At 34.0% G+C, this 14,967-nt stretch overlaps 1 protein-coding gene across 5 annotated transcripts in view; it reads right to left on the bottom strand.

The window, feature by feature from the left end:
• Positions 1-14,967, bottom strand: part of LRBA (LPS responsive beige-like anchor protein) — a 736,826-nt gene that overhangs the window by 321,565 nt on the left and 400,294 nt on the right. For all 5 annotated transcript variants that reach the window (XM_023513466.1, XM_023513464.1, XM_023513465.1 and 2 more), the window contains one exon: positions 1,266-1,390. In XM_023513466.1, the coding sequence (XP_023369234.1) occupies positions 1,266-1,390 (125 nt within the window). The remainder of the gene's footprint in view (positions 1-1,265; positions 1,391-14,967) is intronic.

The following is a 14,967-nucleotide window of genomic DNA, read 5'->3' on the forward strand; positions in this document are numbered from 1 at the left end:
AATGACCCAGAAATCCACATCACCACAAAAAAAAGTCTATGTACCCTAAAAGCAAAAGTGGCCTAATTAATCCCACATCTTATTTCTCTTGCTCCACCTCCTGTAGCTGAAAATGTAGAACCCTGAGACTATTATTGCTTTTAGATCACTTTGTTATTGACTATTCTCTGTATGATCATTTATTTTAAAGGACTGATGTCACATTTGGTGTTATATCTGATGACATATTGTGGACATTTTCTTCCAGAAATGGCTCTTTAAGGCTGAGTGCAGAGGTTAAGCTGCCTGACTGAGGCCAAACCTAAGATTACAGATTTTTAATCTAAATTCTTAATATCCTTAGTGAACATAATTTAACATTTATTTTATATACTACATAATCCTATTTACCTATAAGCTGCTGCATGTTAAACCAATACCCTGTAAAGGGAAAATTAAAACTATTTCTCGTCTTATTAAAGACCAGTCTGCATTATGTAAAATTAAAATAGTTTTAATGTGCAAGGAGGCATTTCCCCTTTAATCAATATTTTAATTGACTTTCAAAAATGATAATAAAATAAGTGAAACTCAAAGATCAAAGAAAGTATATTATCAAATCCAAAGACCTTTTCAGGTTTTTCAATTTATTTATCAGATTTCTAAACTGAACTGAAGCACAGTTATATACATTATAATAAAAAAGGAAAATGTTTTGTTAACCTCTGATAACAAAATAATGTAGAATAGGAACATATGAAAATAATGTCTATTCTCTTTTTTCCATGAGCCATCTATCACAACCATCTACAAATCAAAGCTCAGAAAGTATCTAGGCACTCGGACATTTATTACTATCTTTCTCACTTCATAATCTCATGCTAAAATACCACGGTTAGGCAAAAACCATGTATATACACCATAACCTAGAAATCTATTTGGTTTGTAAATGCTGTCTTTCTGATATTTATGATTTCAGGCAGGCTTCCTGGACTAATTTACTCAAAAGCATAATGGGTCACTGAAAAGGAGAAATATTTAATTTTTATGTTTTGAAACAAAGGGTCTATGGTAAGTTTTGTATGTGTAACATAATAAATAAATATACTTGACACAATAATTTAATAAAACCCCGTACTAACTATAAAAAATTTAACTTCTCTTTCTGGGATGAATAACCATGTGGTATTGGACCATTTTACAGTGCCTTGTAATAATGAAGTTATATCCTTCATTACCAAGTACTGTACCTGCTGCTATTGGCAAGGAGTGGTTTATACACTGACCATGTTCCACGGCTGTTTTTAGTGTCGCTTCAGGATGTGTCGATCCTAGAGGGTTACGCACAAATCGTCGCCGGCGCCGCAAGTCATCTTCCCAGTAGTCAAGGCGCCAGAACTCACGAGGACGACTACAATGAAACAGAGAAGCCACATATGTTAGCAATTATCAAACAGCGTGGTAGCACTGAATTTCTGCATAAAGCTCTCCTTGTTTGCTCTGCCTTTTTTTTCCTCTCCTTCCTCCTAATTCTCCCTCCATCTCACACTCCCCTTTCTGCAATCTTTAACTTCGGTATGTCCTTGAAAATAACAATATCACCTTCTAGTCTAAGGAGCTCCTTTTCCTTTTCTTGGAAGGTGAAATGAGCACTAAATACATCATTTTGAAATGAATTGCTGACAGTGTGATCAGTTTCCCCACACTCTAGTGGCATGTGCTCTGATTTCAGCCTCATTTCAGCCTCAGCAGGGCACCTTTCTCTGTGGCTGCATTTATAAACCAGAATAGGGAAAAGGCTATTATAAATATGGTATAGCATTACCTATATTAATCAAAGTCTGTCCCCCTTCATTTTTCTTCCTAATTTGTGCCTTTTTGCACAAGGTCAGTAAATCATACCATGAATTCTTGGTCCAGAAAGTGTTAACTTTAATGAATATCTCAGTTACATGGTTATGTATGTGATAATAAAATATTACTCTGTTTAGATGTGCAGGAATTTAATTAAAATAATCTCTTAAAATATTCATTACATTTAGCCCCTGAGGCTTAGAACAACACAAGAAAATGCATTTCTTTTCCATTTACTGTTTTTAAATAAACCATTGCTATAGAGTGAAACAGCAATCTATTTTCAAGCAAATCAGATTGGATTTCTGTTTTATGTAGTCTGTTTTTATATTTAATTAAAAACTACATACTATATGATGTGCAATAATTGCCATATTGAAAGCATACTTTTGGAAATACATTTTTAAAAAAAGGTTCACTCAATTCAAGTTCTATGATATTTTGCCCAATTACATAGACCTTTTATATGGTAATATATAAATGTCAACTTTCTCTCTTGTTAACTAATCATGACTTACCATGCCAGAAAATATTTTATAAGGAAAGCACTAATATAAAGTTTTTTCAGTTATAGAACAAAAACATTTCTGCAGAATACATTTACTCACTGAATACATACAGCATAGACACCTGTACGTTTCATATTTTTTTCAACAATAAAAAATTCATTCATCATCAAAACTTCTATAGGAGTAACTAATGCAAAATAAAATCTTAGCTGTTTTTCATGAGCTAATAAAATTGTACTTGTCATCTTTGACAAATTAGTAGTCTTGAACAGCTAACAGTCTCAAAACACCCAAGTAAAAGTTGTCCTTATTTTGATGTTTTAAAGATGTTATCTTCTAAAAATTCAAAATATGTTTGTAAAATATATTTATCAATTAAAAAGTATCTCAGATTAATACAAGCATAGGCAACAACCAGTATGTTACTTAAAGAAAATATTTTTAAAACAGTAGGAACCCCTTGCTTTTTTCTGAAAATGCTGAAGAGACAATAAGCACCTCAAACATTTCCTTAGTTGATTTCAGTAAAAAGGAAGAGATATAATCAAAACGGAATACAAAAACTTGTAGGAATTACAGTTCTCAAAAAAAAAAATTAAAGAGCTCTTTAATCTATTTTTCTTCATTAGCCCTTCTAAGTTTTAAATAAAAATTAATACTATGATATCATTTAAGGATAAATAAGAAAAACCTACAGAATATATATACAAGCAAAAGATAACAGTTGTTTGAACTTAATTAATAAAATGAAATTCTCCTTAGGTGAGAAGAAAAAAAGCAGTACACAGATGGCTATGTGTATGGCTTTGATAGTCATGGAGCCTGGATAGGCACTTCATCATTCTGCCTACCTACGTTTATCTGTTAAAATTATTATCAAATATCAGCCAGGATGCAGTCGTGAATCACAGGCTGCTCCTCGTCTTCAGGGGAATGATACAATGAGGGGTCTATTCATCAGTGCAGCAATCGGCACAAGTAATTAGTTCCCTAGACCGAGATCTCCTACAAAGCCTATTTCAGTCAGCACCACAAACATATGACGATGTAAAGCTAATGAAAGCTGCTCAAATTTGTTAACCTTTTCTGCCATCAATCCTTCTAATACTCTATGCTTGAATATTATGCAAGGGTGGTAAATTCTTAATTTGTCATTCATCCATCCTTCTGCATTTTGAGTCAAATTAAATGATGTCATTCTTCTTGATAACAATTAAAATTACAAGAGATGTTAAGCTGCTATGATAAAATTATTACTAAATTAGGCAACAATTGATTCTACTATAATGCGTGATAGAGGAGTCAAATCCAATGGCCAGTACGGCACGTGCACAATAATACTTATCACATTGTAGAAAAATCAAAGGAATGATAAAATCGCTCGCAAATTATTAAGTAACTCAAAGATAATATCTATAAGGATAATAACCCTAATTAGGAGGAAACAGAACTATACCATTTATTTTTGTTCTTCACACTAACAAAAAATGGTCAAAAGGGTAACATCTAACTGAAACAAAACACTAATACATCAGGAACTGAGAATTTGTTCACACAATATAAAGTTTTAAAAAATAAATCCTATTTATACTAACTACATAAATATTCTTCTTCAAACATAAATATTCTACCAAAAATATAAAAAATACTTAGACACAATTGAAATAGAACAAAGAACTCTGTATCTTAGCATGATAATATTTACAATCTCCTCAAGGTATATCACTTTTTAAAGACTATCTCCTTACACAATCCTGTTACAACAATTAAGAATAATCTGAAGACAAAGCAGTATCAATTATTTCAGATCACATATCTAAAAATGGGATTATATCTATAATGGGATTATAAAAATCATTTAAGGAAGCCAACAACTTCAGTACTTTTTTTTTGAGAGTCTTTCCATATAAAGCACTACTCCAGGAGATGCAGGATACTAAACCCTCAAAGAATTTAACTTTTAATCTAACAGCTGCTATTACTCTTATTTGAAAAAACAGGAGTTATTCAATTTCTGATTGTGAAAGTAATACATGTTCTTTGGAGAAAAAGTTATACTCAGTTTTTTCAGATGAATGTAACTACTAATATGTTCAAAGTCAGTTACAGAATAATAAACCTGGGTTTGAAAGTCCAGGGGTTTGTCTCCCTAACTCTGTTCCCTCCAACAACGTGAACTCTCAGTGTAAAGCTCAAACACCAAAAACCAATGAGGCACACTTGGTCATTTTAGAACATTATCAAGGAGAATATGTAAATTTTGGTCATCAACTTACGGTAAATTTTGATCATCCATTTAAGATTTCACAAAGTGCTGGCTCGGCGCCTGTGGCTCAAGCAGCTAAGGCGCCAGCCACATACACCTAAGGTGGTGGGTTCGAATCCAGCCCGGGCTCGCCAAACAACGATGGCTGCAACCAAAAAATGGCCGGGCGTTGTGGCAGGCATCTGTAGTCCCAGCAACTTGGGAGGCTGAGGCAGGACACTCGCTTGAGCCCAGGAGTTGGAGGTTGCTATGAGCTGTGATGCCATGGCACTCTACCCAGGGGGACAGCCTGAGGGTATGCCTCAAAAAAAAGTAGTACTATACCCTGCTCCCTCCCCCATACCTCAGAAATCCTTTTTAGAAAAAAGAGGATTAAAAAATGGCAAATTTAGCACATGGATCCAATAGGTTATTAAACATTTTTATAGTTACCACCATGATACTACTGGCTAAAAAAATTAAAAAGACTTCTGTATTCAGAAACAGATTGTTGACCAAATTAAACATGGACAAAAATGAGAAATCACTTATTCTGAGACCTTAAACTATATATCTAGATTACTATATACCTATACCTATACCTTTAAACATTTGTATCTATCAAAAACAATTATATTAAGACAACACGACATCACATTCACAAACATCACCTATTATCTATTTTCCACCAAGATCCTCAAAATATTCAAAGTAGGAATGTACGCTGAGGTTCTAGAAGATCTGGAATATTTATTCTTTCCTTCAGAAGACATAATGTTACCCTTAAGTCCCACTTAGGAAACAATCTCCAAGCACTAAAATCTCTGATTAGAAAGACACATGTATTTAAAAGTTATGGATAGCACTGAAGGTAAATATTCTAACTTCGCTTTCTAACTTTTTTATTTTTTACTTTCCATTCTTTGGCCTAATTCTAAAGCCTGAGGCTACAATTATGATGTAGGTCAAATGGATTTTTCTAAGTATTAAGTCATCTTTCTACATTTTAAAATACCTTCACTTCAACGTATTGGTATATGCTGATCTTTAATACTATCTACATAAAAGGAATCTAAAACAATGCCTTTCTAACATATAGAATATATATTTTTTGTTCTACAAGAACAGAATTCAATAGATTGTTGGAATTTTATAAGAAAATATAAATTAAGCCTCTTTTTTATCCCCATTGTGGCTAGTATTTTGATCACATAAAACAAAAGAATAAGAAAGAACCAAATAGGAATCATTTGGAAAAAGCAGAAGAATCAGTAACTAATGTGTGCTTCACAGTCGATCTCTAACACCTGGTGCAACTATTAATAATCTGAATCTTGTCACATGTAAATAATAAGAATTTTAAAGTTTAGTTTTCTTCAGAGAAAGTACAGCAAGCCAATTAGCCAATTAGCATTGTATGAATGGACACACATTAAAATGAAATATAAAATATTTTCTAATAACAATTATTGACTATTTTCACCTTAGACCAGCTGCTATGAATAAAAGAATTATTAAAATTTTTGTCCCTTGATCTCATGGAGAAGGCAGGTGTGAAAATAAATAACAAGAATTCAAAGAATATGTATGATAGAAAAGAGATCTATTACATGGCTATTAATCTGCACAACTTCAGGAGACACCCTTCACATCAAATTCTGTGTAAATAGCATGCCCTGGAGTTATGCAATGCTCATTGTGTATTTCCATATGTCACAGTCCAAGTGCTATGAGAACATCCCTACCTTTTCCCCTCCCCATTAAATGCTCAGGCTCCTTTCTTTCTGTCCCTCCCAAAATTAAATCTAAACTTGGGAACAGAAAACAGGACAAGGCCCTTCAGACACTATAAGTGGCAATCACACAGTACATCCCTGCTATACAAAAGTGGTCAGATAAGGAAGAAGCTTGGCTGCCAAAAGACACACAAAATGCAATCAACAGAAAAAAATAATCAAATACTTATGAGAGACATTAACATTTCACTGAAGTCATTAAGTTCATGTTGCTTTATTAGATTGCTTTCTAGATATTGTGTTATTAAATTAGAATATTCTCAAAACCATGCTAACTACTGAAATCAGTATTAGCTTTGTAAGTATCTCAATTATTCTATAACTTAAGTGAATTGGTACCTACTATCAAAGGAGTCAGATGCATGCATGTCTATCCTCTCACTAGTTTTAGTGTCATTTTATTGTAACTTGAATATGTCAATGAAAGAATGTTTGTTTTAAAAAGAAAAACTGTGAAAACATAATCATATTAGAAACAAACGCCATTTTCTATCTTATTCGCCTTCCTATAACAATACCTGATAAATCTTGATGACCTTAAAAGTCAGTAATTCTTTTAGCTAAAGATCCTAGAAAATTTTAACACTTCATACTTTGTTCTTAAATTGTTATATTACTTTTTTCTCTAACTCCTACCTCTGATTAGCTTTCATTTCCATATTTTTAGATTAAAAATTCATGGTAGACATTAGTTATAACTTAAATAAATGGTAATCCTAAAAAGCAGTAAATGTTTTCAGTGTATTGTCAGCTTGAAGATAAGTGCTGAAGTTCTAGAAGGGTTTTACTTTCTACATAAATCTTGATGAAATAATGTTCAGGTGCTATAGGGTATCGTACAAGATAAGAGAATGCTTTATCTCACAAACCGAAGTCTATGATGCCTTCATGTAGACAGACAGAAGGGATATTAACCAAAACCTCATTTACCAAGTACCAACTACAAACTAAGTGTAGAAGATCTATGAATTATGTTGTTTTAATGAAAAGGACAAAGAAAAATAAAACCAAAATAAACCCCTTCAATTGTTTGGATTCCGGCAGTGGAGACGTATTCAAAAGCAGAATCCTTTCTTTATTGAGGGCTGACATGGGGATCATACATTATTATACTGAGACGCTAGAGTATGAGATAGATATATATATATATATATGCGCGCACACACACACACACTTAATTATGTAAAATTGTATTTATATACTTAAGAATTTCTTCATGTTGCTATTTGGTGCAAGACTCTATTAGCTTTTTAAGGCCACCTAGACACCCACCTTCATTTAATTACTAGTTAGGACATTTTACAAAAATATAATTTTGTGACAAAGGCAATTATTCAATAAATGATTCCAAGCTATTCCTGGGTGCCATTAGCCTGGTGACCACTTCTTTTTTCACTTAGCTTTTTTTTTTTTATTTAAGCTCTTTATAAGATTGAAAAAGTTGTGTCCTATTCCTCAGTAACTTAGAAGTTTTAGTCAAGAAAATGGGTTAGATTTTTATCCAAAGTATTTGGCAAATACATAGAGAATCATATGAGATTTTTTTTTTCCTTTCTAGCCTGTTAGTTACTATGATGAATTACATTTCTCAATTTCCTAATGTTAAATGAACTTTGCAATCTTGGGATAAAATTTACTTGATCATGATATGATATCATTTTACTGCTTTGATTATGATTTGATAAAATTCTGTTTAAAATGTTACATCTATTCTAAGACAGTATTGATCTGTATTTTTTGAGTCTTGTCTTTTCTCTCTTTTTAAGTTCTGACCTTGGCATGGATATTTTTTGTGTCTTGTAATATTTTGTTTTAGTTTTAGAGTGTTACTATCCTAAAAAAAAAAAGAAAAAAAAAGAACTAGAGTATGTTCCTTTTACTTCTATTGTCTGGAAGTGCACATATAAATGGCATTGTAATTATTTCTTTCTTAAATCTTAGGTAGAATTTACCACTGAAAACACCTGGTCCTGGGAATTACTCTGCGTGAAACTTTTTTACTTCACTTAGCATTTTTAAAAGATAGCAAGTAGTTATGAGAACATCAAAATCTAGTGTTAATTACAAATTCTAACAAAGACAACTAGAAGAAAACAAACATTAAAATGAATGCTGTTACTGGATACCAGAGGCCTTAAAACTAATCACAGTAGCCTTACTATGTAGACAAATCTGATATACTTTCAAAAAAATTCTAATTAAAAACTCATCAAACATTTGTTGAGTGCCAACTATGTACACCATAGTATATGCATATAAATTATGCTAGGCTCTGCCTAGAATTATTTTATGGTACAAGGGGACTAAGGAAATTATTAAACATGAAAAATAATATAACACTAAAATAGATAACATTTATGGCTTTAGTCTGGACAGTGTGCTCTTTTATGCCATTATCACCCCTAAGCCTCAACAATTCTGCCATGATTAATACTGTTATTTTCATTTTAAAGATGGAGAAACTGAGTCTTATCCATTGATAATAATAAGAATCTGTTAAGGTTTTTTTTTTTTGCATTCACTGCCCATTCTCCCTTCCTTCCAGCCCCTGGCCATGATTTTTTTGTTTGTTTGTTTTTGTTTTTGGTGTGGGCAATCACGGCCTTTATTCCACCCTGGTGAGGGTGAGCTGAGTTCGAGAAGGAAGTCAGCTGCCTGGCCATGATAAACCTATCTCTTACTCTACTTATTTACCTATTCTGGACATTTTATATAAATGGAATCATACGGTATATACAATTTTATGACTGGCTTATTACACTTAACATAATGCTTTTGAGGTTCATCCATATTGTATCAGTATTTCATTCCTCTTTATTGCCAAATAACATTTCATTGTACAAATATGCTGCACTTTGTTAATCAATTTATGAGTTGACAGACATTTGAGTTGCTCTCACTTAGTGGCGATCTTGGTTTTTACACTTAGAAATGTGAAATATTCTCTTAGTTACCTAATACTCACTTCTCTACTCTTTCCTAACAACTAAATGGCAGTTTTGTTCAGATATCTATTACTTTTTTCATGTTTCTGTGACTCACGAAAAGCTGTCTCTAAGATAAATATGATCATCCTATCATTCTTGCCATTGACTGGTCCAAGAATCCAGCTTTAAGAAAAACACTGCATAAATTTTACTTGGCAAACACTTTTCACCAAAATGCAAAAGAAAACTTCTATTCAGTGCTTAGACAAGAGTACTTTCTTTTTACAAATGGCCTGAAAAAAGTGAAACATACAGACCCAGGCTCTGGTATCACAACACATCTATAAAGGAAGCCAGACAGAGAAAATAATTTATACGTTCAGGGACAAAGAACTGAAAGAACTGCAGAAAAGTGGAGACAGATAGGTATGGAGACATACCTATCATATCTGCACCTCTTCTCAAAGATAATATACTTCCTCACAATTAGTGAACTGAGGAACACCACTTGATGCAAGCTTCTCTCTTACTTGCCTTTGAAAGCCTCTAACAAGTACATGGCTTACTAGTAATGCTTTGAGGAGTATGACTACAGTTGCTGGAAGGAAAAGCAGACAGTAACTTGCTAATGCTTTGGAAGAAATAGTTAATATTGACTTTTTTCAAAAATTTTGACTATGAAAGGAATTAAGGAGATAAGGCGGTAGTTTAAAGAGGGTAAAGAATACACTTAAGCATGGTTGCAGATGGAAAAATGAAGTACAAAGAAACCTAAAGAACTAACCAGGGCATTGGAAGGGTGGGGAGAGAGCAGGGTTTTTTAGAGAGACAGAAGAGGTATGATTCTGTGAAAACATAACATGATAAACTTGAAGGTAAATGAGGTTGCCTCTTTCTCTGTGGCAAAATTAAAGGATATAAGCCTCTATATTTTAATATGAAGTTTGGCTGACAAGAAGAAAAAACAAAGACCTGCTTTTGGACTATTTCTATGTTCTCTACTAAATAACAGGGTTTTGACTAATAAATGGAATAGTAGGATCAAATTTAGAAGAGTTGCTTTGGGGAATGTGAAAGAAAGCTGATTAAGAAAAGTTTAAGAATGACCAAACAGTTATGAAAGTCTAGCAGAGATCATAAGCAATTCATCCAGTGTCCGGTATGACATTAATCTGTACATCTGTGTCATTCCCCTACATCTCCACCCTGGCCATACTCAGTAACCTGAGAGCAGGGATAAAAAGAGCCGAGTAATCTAGTTAACTAGATGCATCAAGATTTAAGACAGATTTGGGTGGGAGACCAAAAGAAGGAAGGTTAAGGAAGTAAGTAGGCTAATGAAAATATCTTGGATGGATCAAGTTCATAAACCCATGATCTTTCTGAATCTTAACAAAAAGAAACCACTGGCTTTCTTAGACATTGATTCATTGGAAAACCAAATTTATCCTCCTTTCTAAACTACTTTTAACAATAACTAATTAACAGAATTGACTTATGAAAGAGTACAAATTTGATTTTACGATGAATCGATCAGTACATCTGTATGTCTGGTCCCCTTATTTAGTGTGATTACAAGTTTCAACTTGTAGTAAAATATACTATAATGGAAGAATGAAGGCTTATGTTATTCTTAAAGACTTTCTCCTTCTGCAAGCTATAGGATTACTGGCCTGAAGATAGGGAAATCAAATAGAAGTTTGTGGTAAATAATAATGGGGCTAGATGATATGCAGAGAACCATCTGAAGTATTAGGGAGACAAGACCTCACTTCTTTGAGAAGTATATTACATTATGCACCTGGGAAAAAGATGAGAACTAAAGGTTACTAACTGCCCGTAATGTGTAAGACATGCCACCAAGTATTTTACACACAATCTCATTTAATTCTCAAATAACCCTATAAATTAGGGATATAACCCCTATTTAACAGGTGAAGAATTATGGCTTAGAAGTCAAATCATCTAGCTACTAAAAAACAGAGTTAGACCTCCAATGTAGGACTTTCTATTATCAAAATCTTTCTGGGCCACTTTAGCTATGATGTTCATATTAATCTTAATATGCTCATTATGACAGTTTATCATATTGATATGACTTTAAGCATGTCTTTAACTACTTTATTCATTAATTTATTTATTTATTGAAGACAAGGTTTCATTATCACCCCAACTAGAGTGATGTGATGTCTTCACAGTTCACAGCAACCTCAAACTCCTGCTTCAAGTGATCTTTCTGCCTCAGCTTTTTTAGTAGCTGGGACTACTGGAACACACCGCCATGCCTAGTTTATTTATTTATTTTTGCATCTATTTGTTTTTTAGTGATGGGGTCTCACTGTATTGCTCAGGCCAGTCTCAAACTCTTGGTCTGAATTGATGCTCACACCTTGGCCTGCCAAAGTGCTACGATTATAGGCATAAGCCACTGTTCCCAGCCAATATCTCTTCTGTAAGTGTTAAATGAGACCAAGGCTTTTTTTGTTTTCTTTTGTTTTTGTTTTTGTTTTTAAGAGACAGAGTTACACTTTATTGCCCTTGGTAGAGTGCTGTGGCATCACAGCTCACAGCAACCTCCAACTCTGGGCTTAACTGATTCTCTTGCCTCAGCCTCCCGAGTAGCTGGGACTATAGATGCCCGCCAGAACACTCGGCTACTTTTTGTTACGGTTTGGCCGGGCCGGTTTGAATCCGCCACCCTGGGTATATGGGGCCGGCACCCTACCCACTGAGCCACAGGTGCTGCCCAAGGCCAATTTTTTTTTTATACTGTTACATATGAAGAACTCTCAGCACACATTTCAATAATGTATTAGCATCATCCTAAATTGAAATGACAAGGCTATTGGGCTAGGAGGAAGGGGTTGCAAGGCTCTGTTTCTTTGCAATGGATAAGTAAAAACAAATACTAAGTACTGTGTAGTATAGGTCAACATTTGTAACTAAGTAGCCTGGAAGCTATTAATATACAGTGAATATTTTAGTAACCCCACCCTAATACATGGTGGAGGGGAAGGGAATGAGGAAGAGGGGAAAGGAAAGAGAGGAGGCGGGAAGGGCTTGGAGGGTGATGATGTATGGCACCCCAAATTTAGAACTACATGCTTTATAAGCATATACATGAAGCAATCTCATATCCAAGAACCACTGCTTTGGCATTTATAATATTTTTCTCCCCCTTTTTTCATTATTTTCATTTTTCTGAAACTCAGTCCCTATACCACAATTTTTGTTGTTGTACTTAAGATAGTTTGTTAGTAATTGAGAGAGAAAGAAAAAGCAAAGAAATAACTCCCTCCATCTTGGAACATATTCTTCTTAGCAAAGTATCTCAAGAAAAAGTATTTGATGTACTCCCCCTATTATGAAACTAATTTATAGCTTTCATATGAAAGCTATAACCCAATTATAGCCCAAGAATATGGGGAAAGGGGAGAAGGAGGGGAGGGGAGGGGAGGGGGAAGGATGAGTGGAGGGAGGGGTTTTGGTGGGACGGCACCTATGGTTCATCTTACAAGGGTACATGTAAATGTAGAATATAAATGTCCTAACACAATAACTAAGAGGATGCCATGAAGGCTATGTTAACTGGTTTGATGAAAGTATTTCAAATTGTATATAAAACCAGCACACTGTACCCCATGACTGCATTAATATACACAGCTATGATATAATAATAATAAAAAAGAAATAACCCCCTCCACAGTATGACATTTTTACCTTTAAATAAATAATTTACGGACTTGCATATGTTAAACCAGCCTTGCATCCCTGGGATGAAACCTACTTAATTGTGATGAGGGATTATTTTTTAATGAGAAGCTATAATTCATTGGCTAGGATTTTACTGAGAATTTTTGCATCCATATTCATTATTGAAATTGGGCTGAAGTTCTCCTTTTTAGTTAGGTATTTTCCTGGTTTTAGTATCAGGGTGATGTTTCCTACATTGAACGTGTTGGGGGAGATTGCTTCCTTCTCAATGTTTTGGAATGATTTCTGCAGTATGGGAATAAGCTCTTCTTTGCAGGTTTGATAGAATTCCAGTAAAGCATTTTGGACCAGGGCTTTTTCTTTTTGGGAGATTTTTTTATTGTTTCTTTGCTCTCAGTGCTTGAAATTGGTCTGTTCAGGAAATCTATTTCTTTTTGGTTAAGTCTAGGGAATGGTGTGATTCCAAATATTGATCCATTTCCTCCAAACTGTCAAATTTCTGGGCATAGAGTTTCTTATAGTACTCAGGGATGATCTCTTTTATCTCTGTGGCTCTGTTGTCATTTCCCCTTTATCATTTCTGATTAAGGTTATTAGATATTTTACTTTTCTATTTCTAGTTAATCTGGCCAAAGGTACATTGATTTTATTTTTGTGAAAAACCAACCTTTTGATTTATTATTTTCTGAATGCTTTTTTTGATTTCAATTTCATTAATCTCTGATTTAATCTGGGTTATTCTTTTCTTCTGCTGGATTTAGGATTAGATTGAACTTCTTTTTCCAATTCCATAAGATGCTTCGTGAGTTTGTTAATGCACTCACTTTCTGTTTTTTGAATGTAGGCATCTAATAAGATAAATTTCTCTCTTATGATCACTTTTGCTGTATCCCATAGTTTTAGTAACTTGTGTCTTCATTGTTGTTATGTTTGAAGGATTTAACAATTTCTGCCTTTATATCTTCCTGAACCCAACTACCATTCAGCATAAGATTAATTTTCATGCCTTTGTGTGGGGATGAATGTTTTTGTTGAAGCTGAGTTCTATATTTATTGCCTTGTGATCTGAGAAGAGACAAGGTATAATTTCTATTCTTTTAATTTTGCTAAGGTTTGATTTATATCCTGGATGTGATCTATTTTAGAGTTATGTTCCATGGGCTTATGAGAAAAATGTATATTCTGTAGCTTTGGGATGGTGTGTTCTGTATATGTCTATTACTCCCATTTGTTCTAGGGTCATATTTAAGTCATTGTATCTTTGTTTAGTTTCTGTTTAGAAGATCTGTTCAATTCTGGCAGAGGGGTGTTGAAGTCCCTGGCTATTATGGTGTTAGACTGTTTATGGCAGCTCAATTTACAATTGCCAAAATGTAGAAACAATCTAAATGTCCACCAATCCAGGTATGGATTAACAAGCTGTGGTATATGTATACCATGGAATACTATTCAGCCATTAAAAGAGATGGAGACTTTACATTTTTTGTATTACCCTGGACTGAGGTGGAACACATTCTTCTTAGTAAAGCATCACAAGAATGGAGAAGCAAGAATCTAATGTATTCAATTCTAATATGAAGGCAGTAGATGACCTAATACATGGTGGGGGTAAGGGAATGAGGAAGAGTGGAAAGGGGAGGCGGAGGAGGGAAGGGCTTGGAGGGTGATGATGTATGGCACACCTCTGTGTGTGGGACACAATTATAAGAGGGAATTTACCTAAGACATACAATCAGTGTAACCTAATTCTTTGTACCCTCAATGAATACCAAACAATAAAAATGAATAAATAATTTATAAAGGCTTACATGGAGTGACAAAAACAGCATAATCCAGTAGCGCCTGTAGCACAGTGGTTATGGCATCAGCCACATACACTGAGGCTGGTGGGTTTAAACCCAGCCCCAGTCAGCTAAGCAACAATGACAACTGCAACAAAAAAA

Source organism: Otolemur garnettii, unplaced genomic scaffold (genome assembly GCF_000181295.1).
Source record: "Otolemur garnettii isolate 467f Iridium unplaced genomic scaffold, OtoGar3 scaffold00041, whole genome shotgun sequence".
NCBI lineage: Eukaryota > Metazoa > Chordata > Mammalia > Primates > Galagidae > Otolemur > Otolemur garnettii.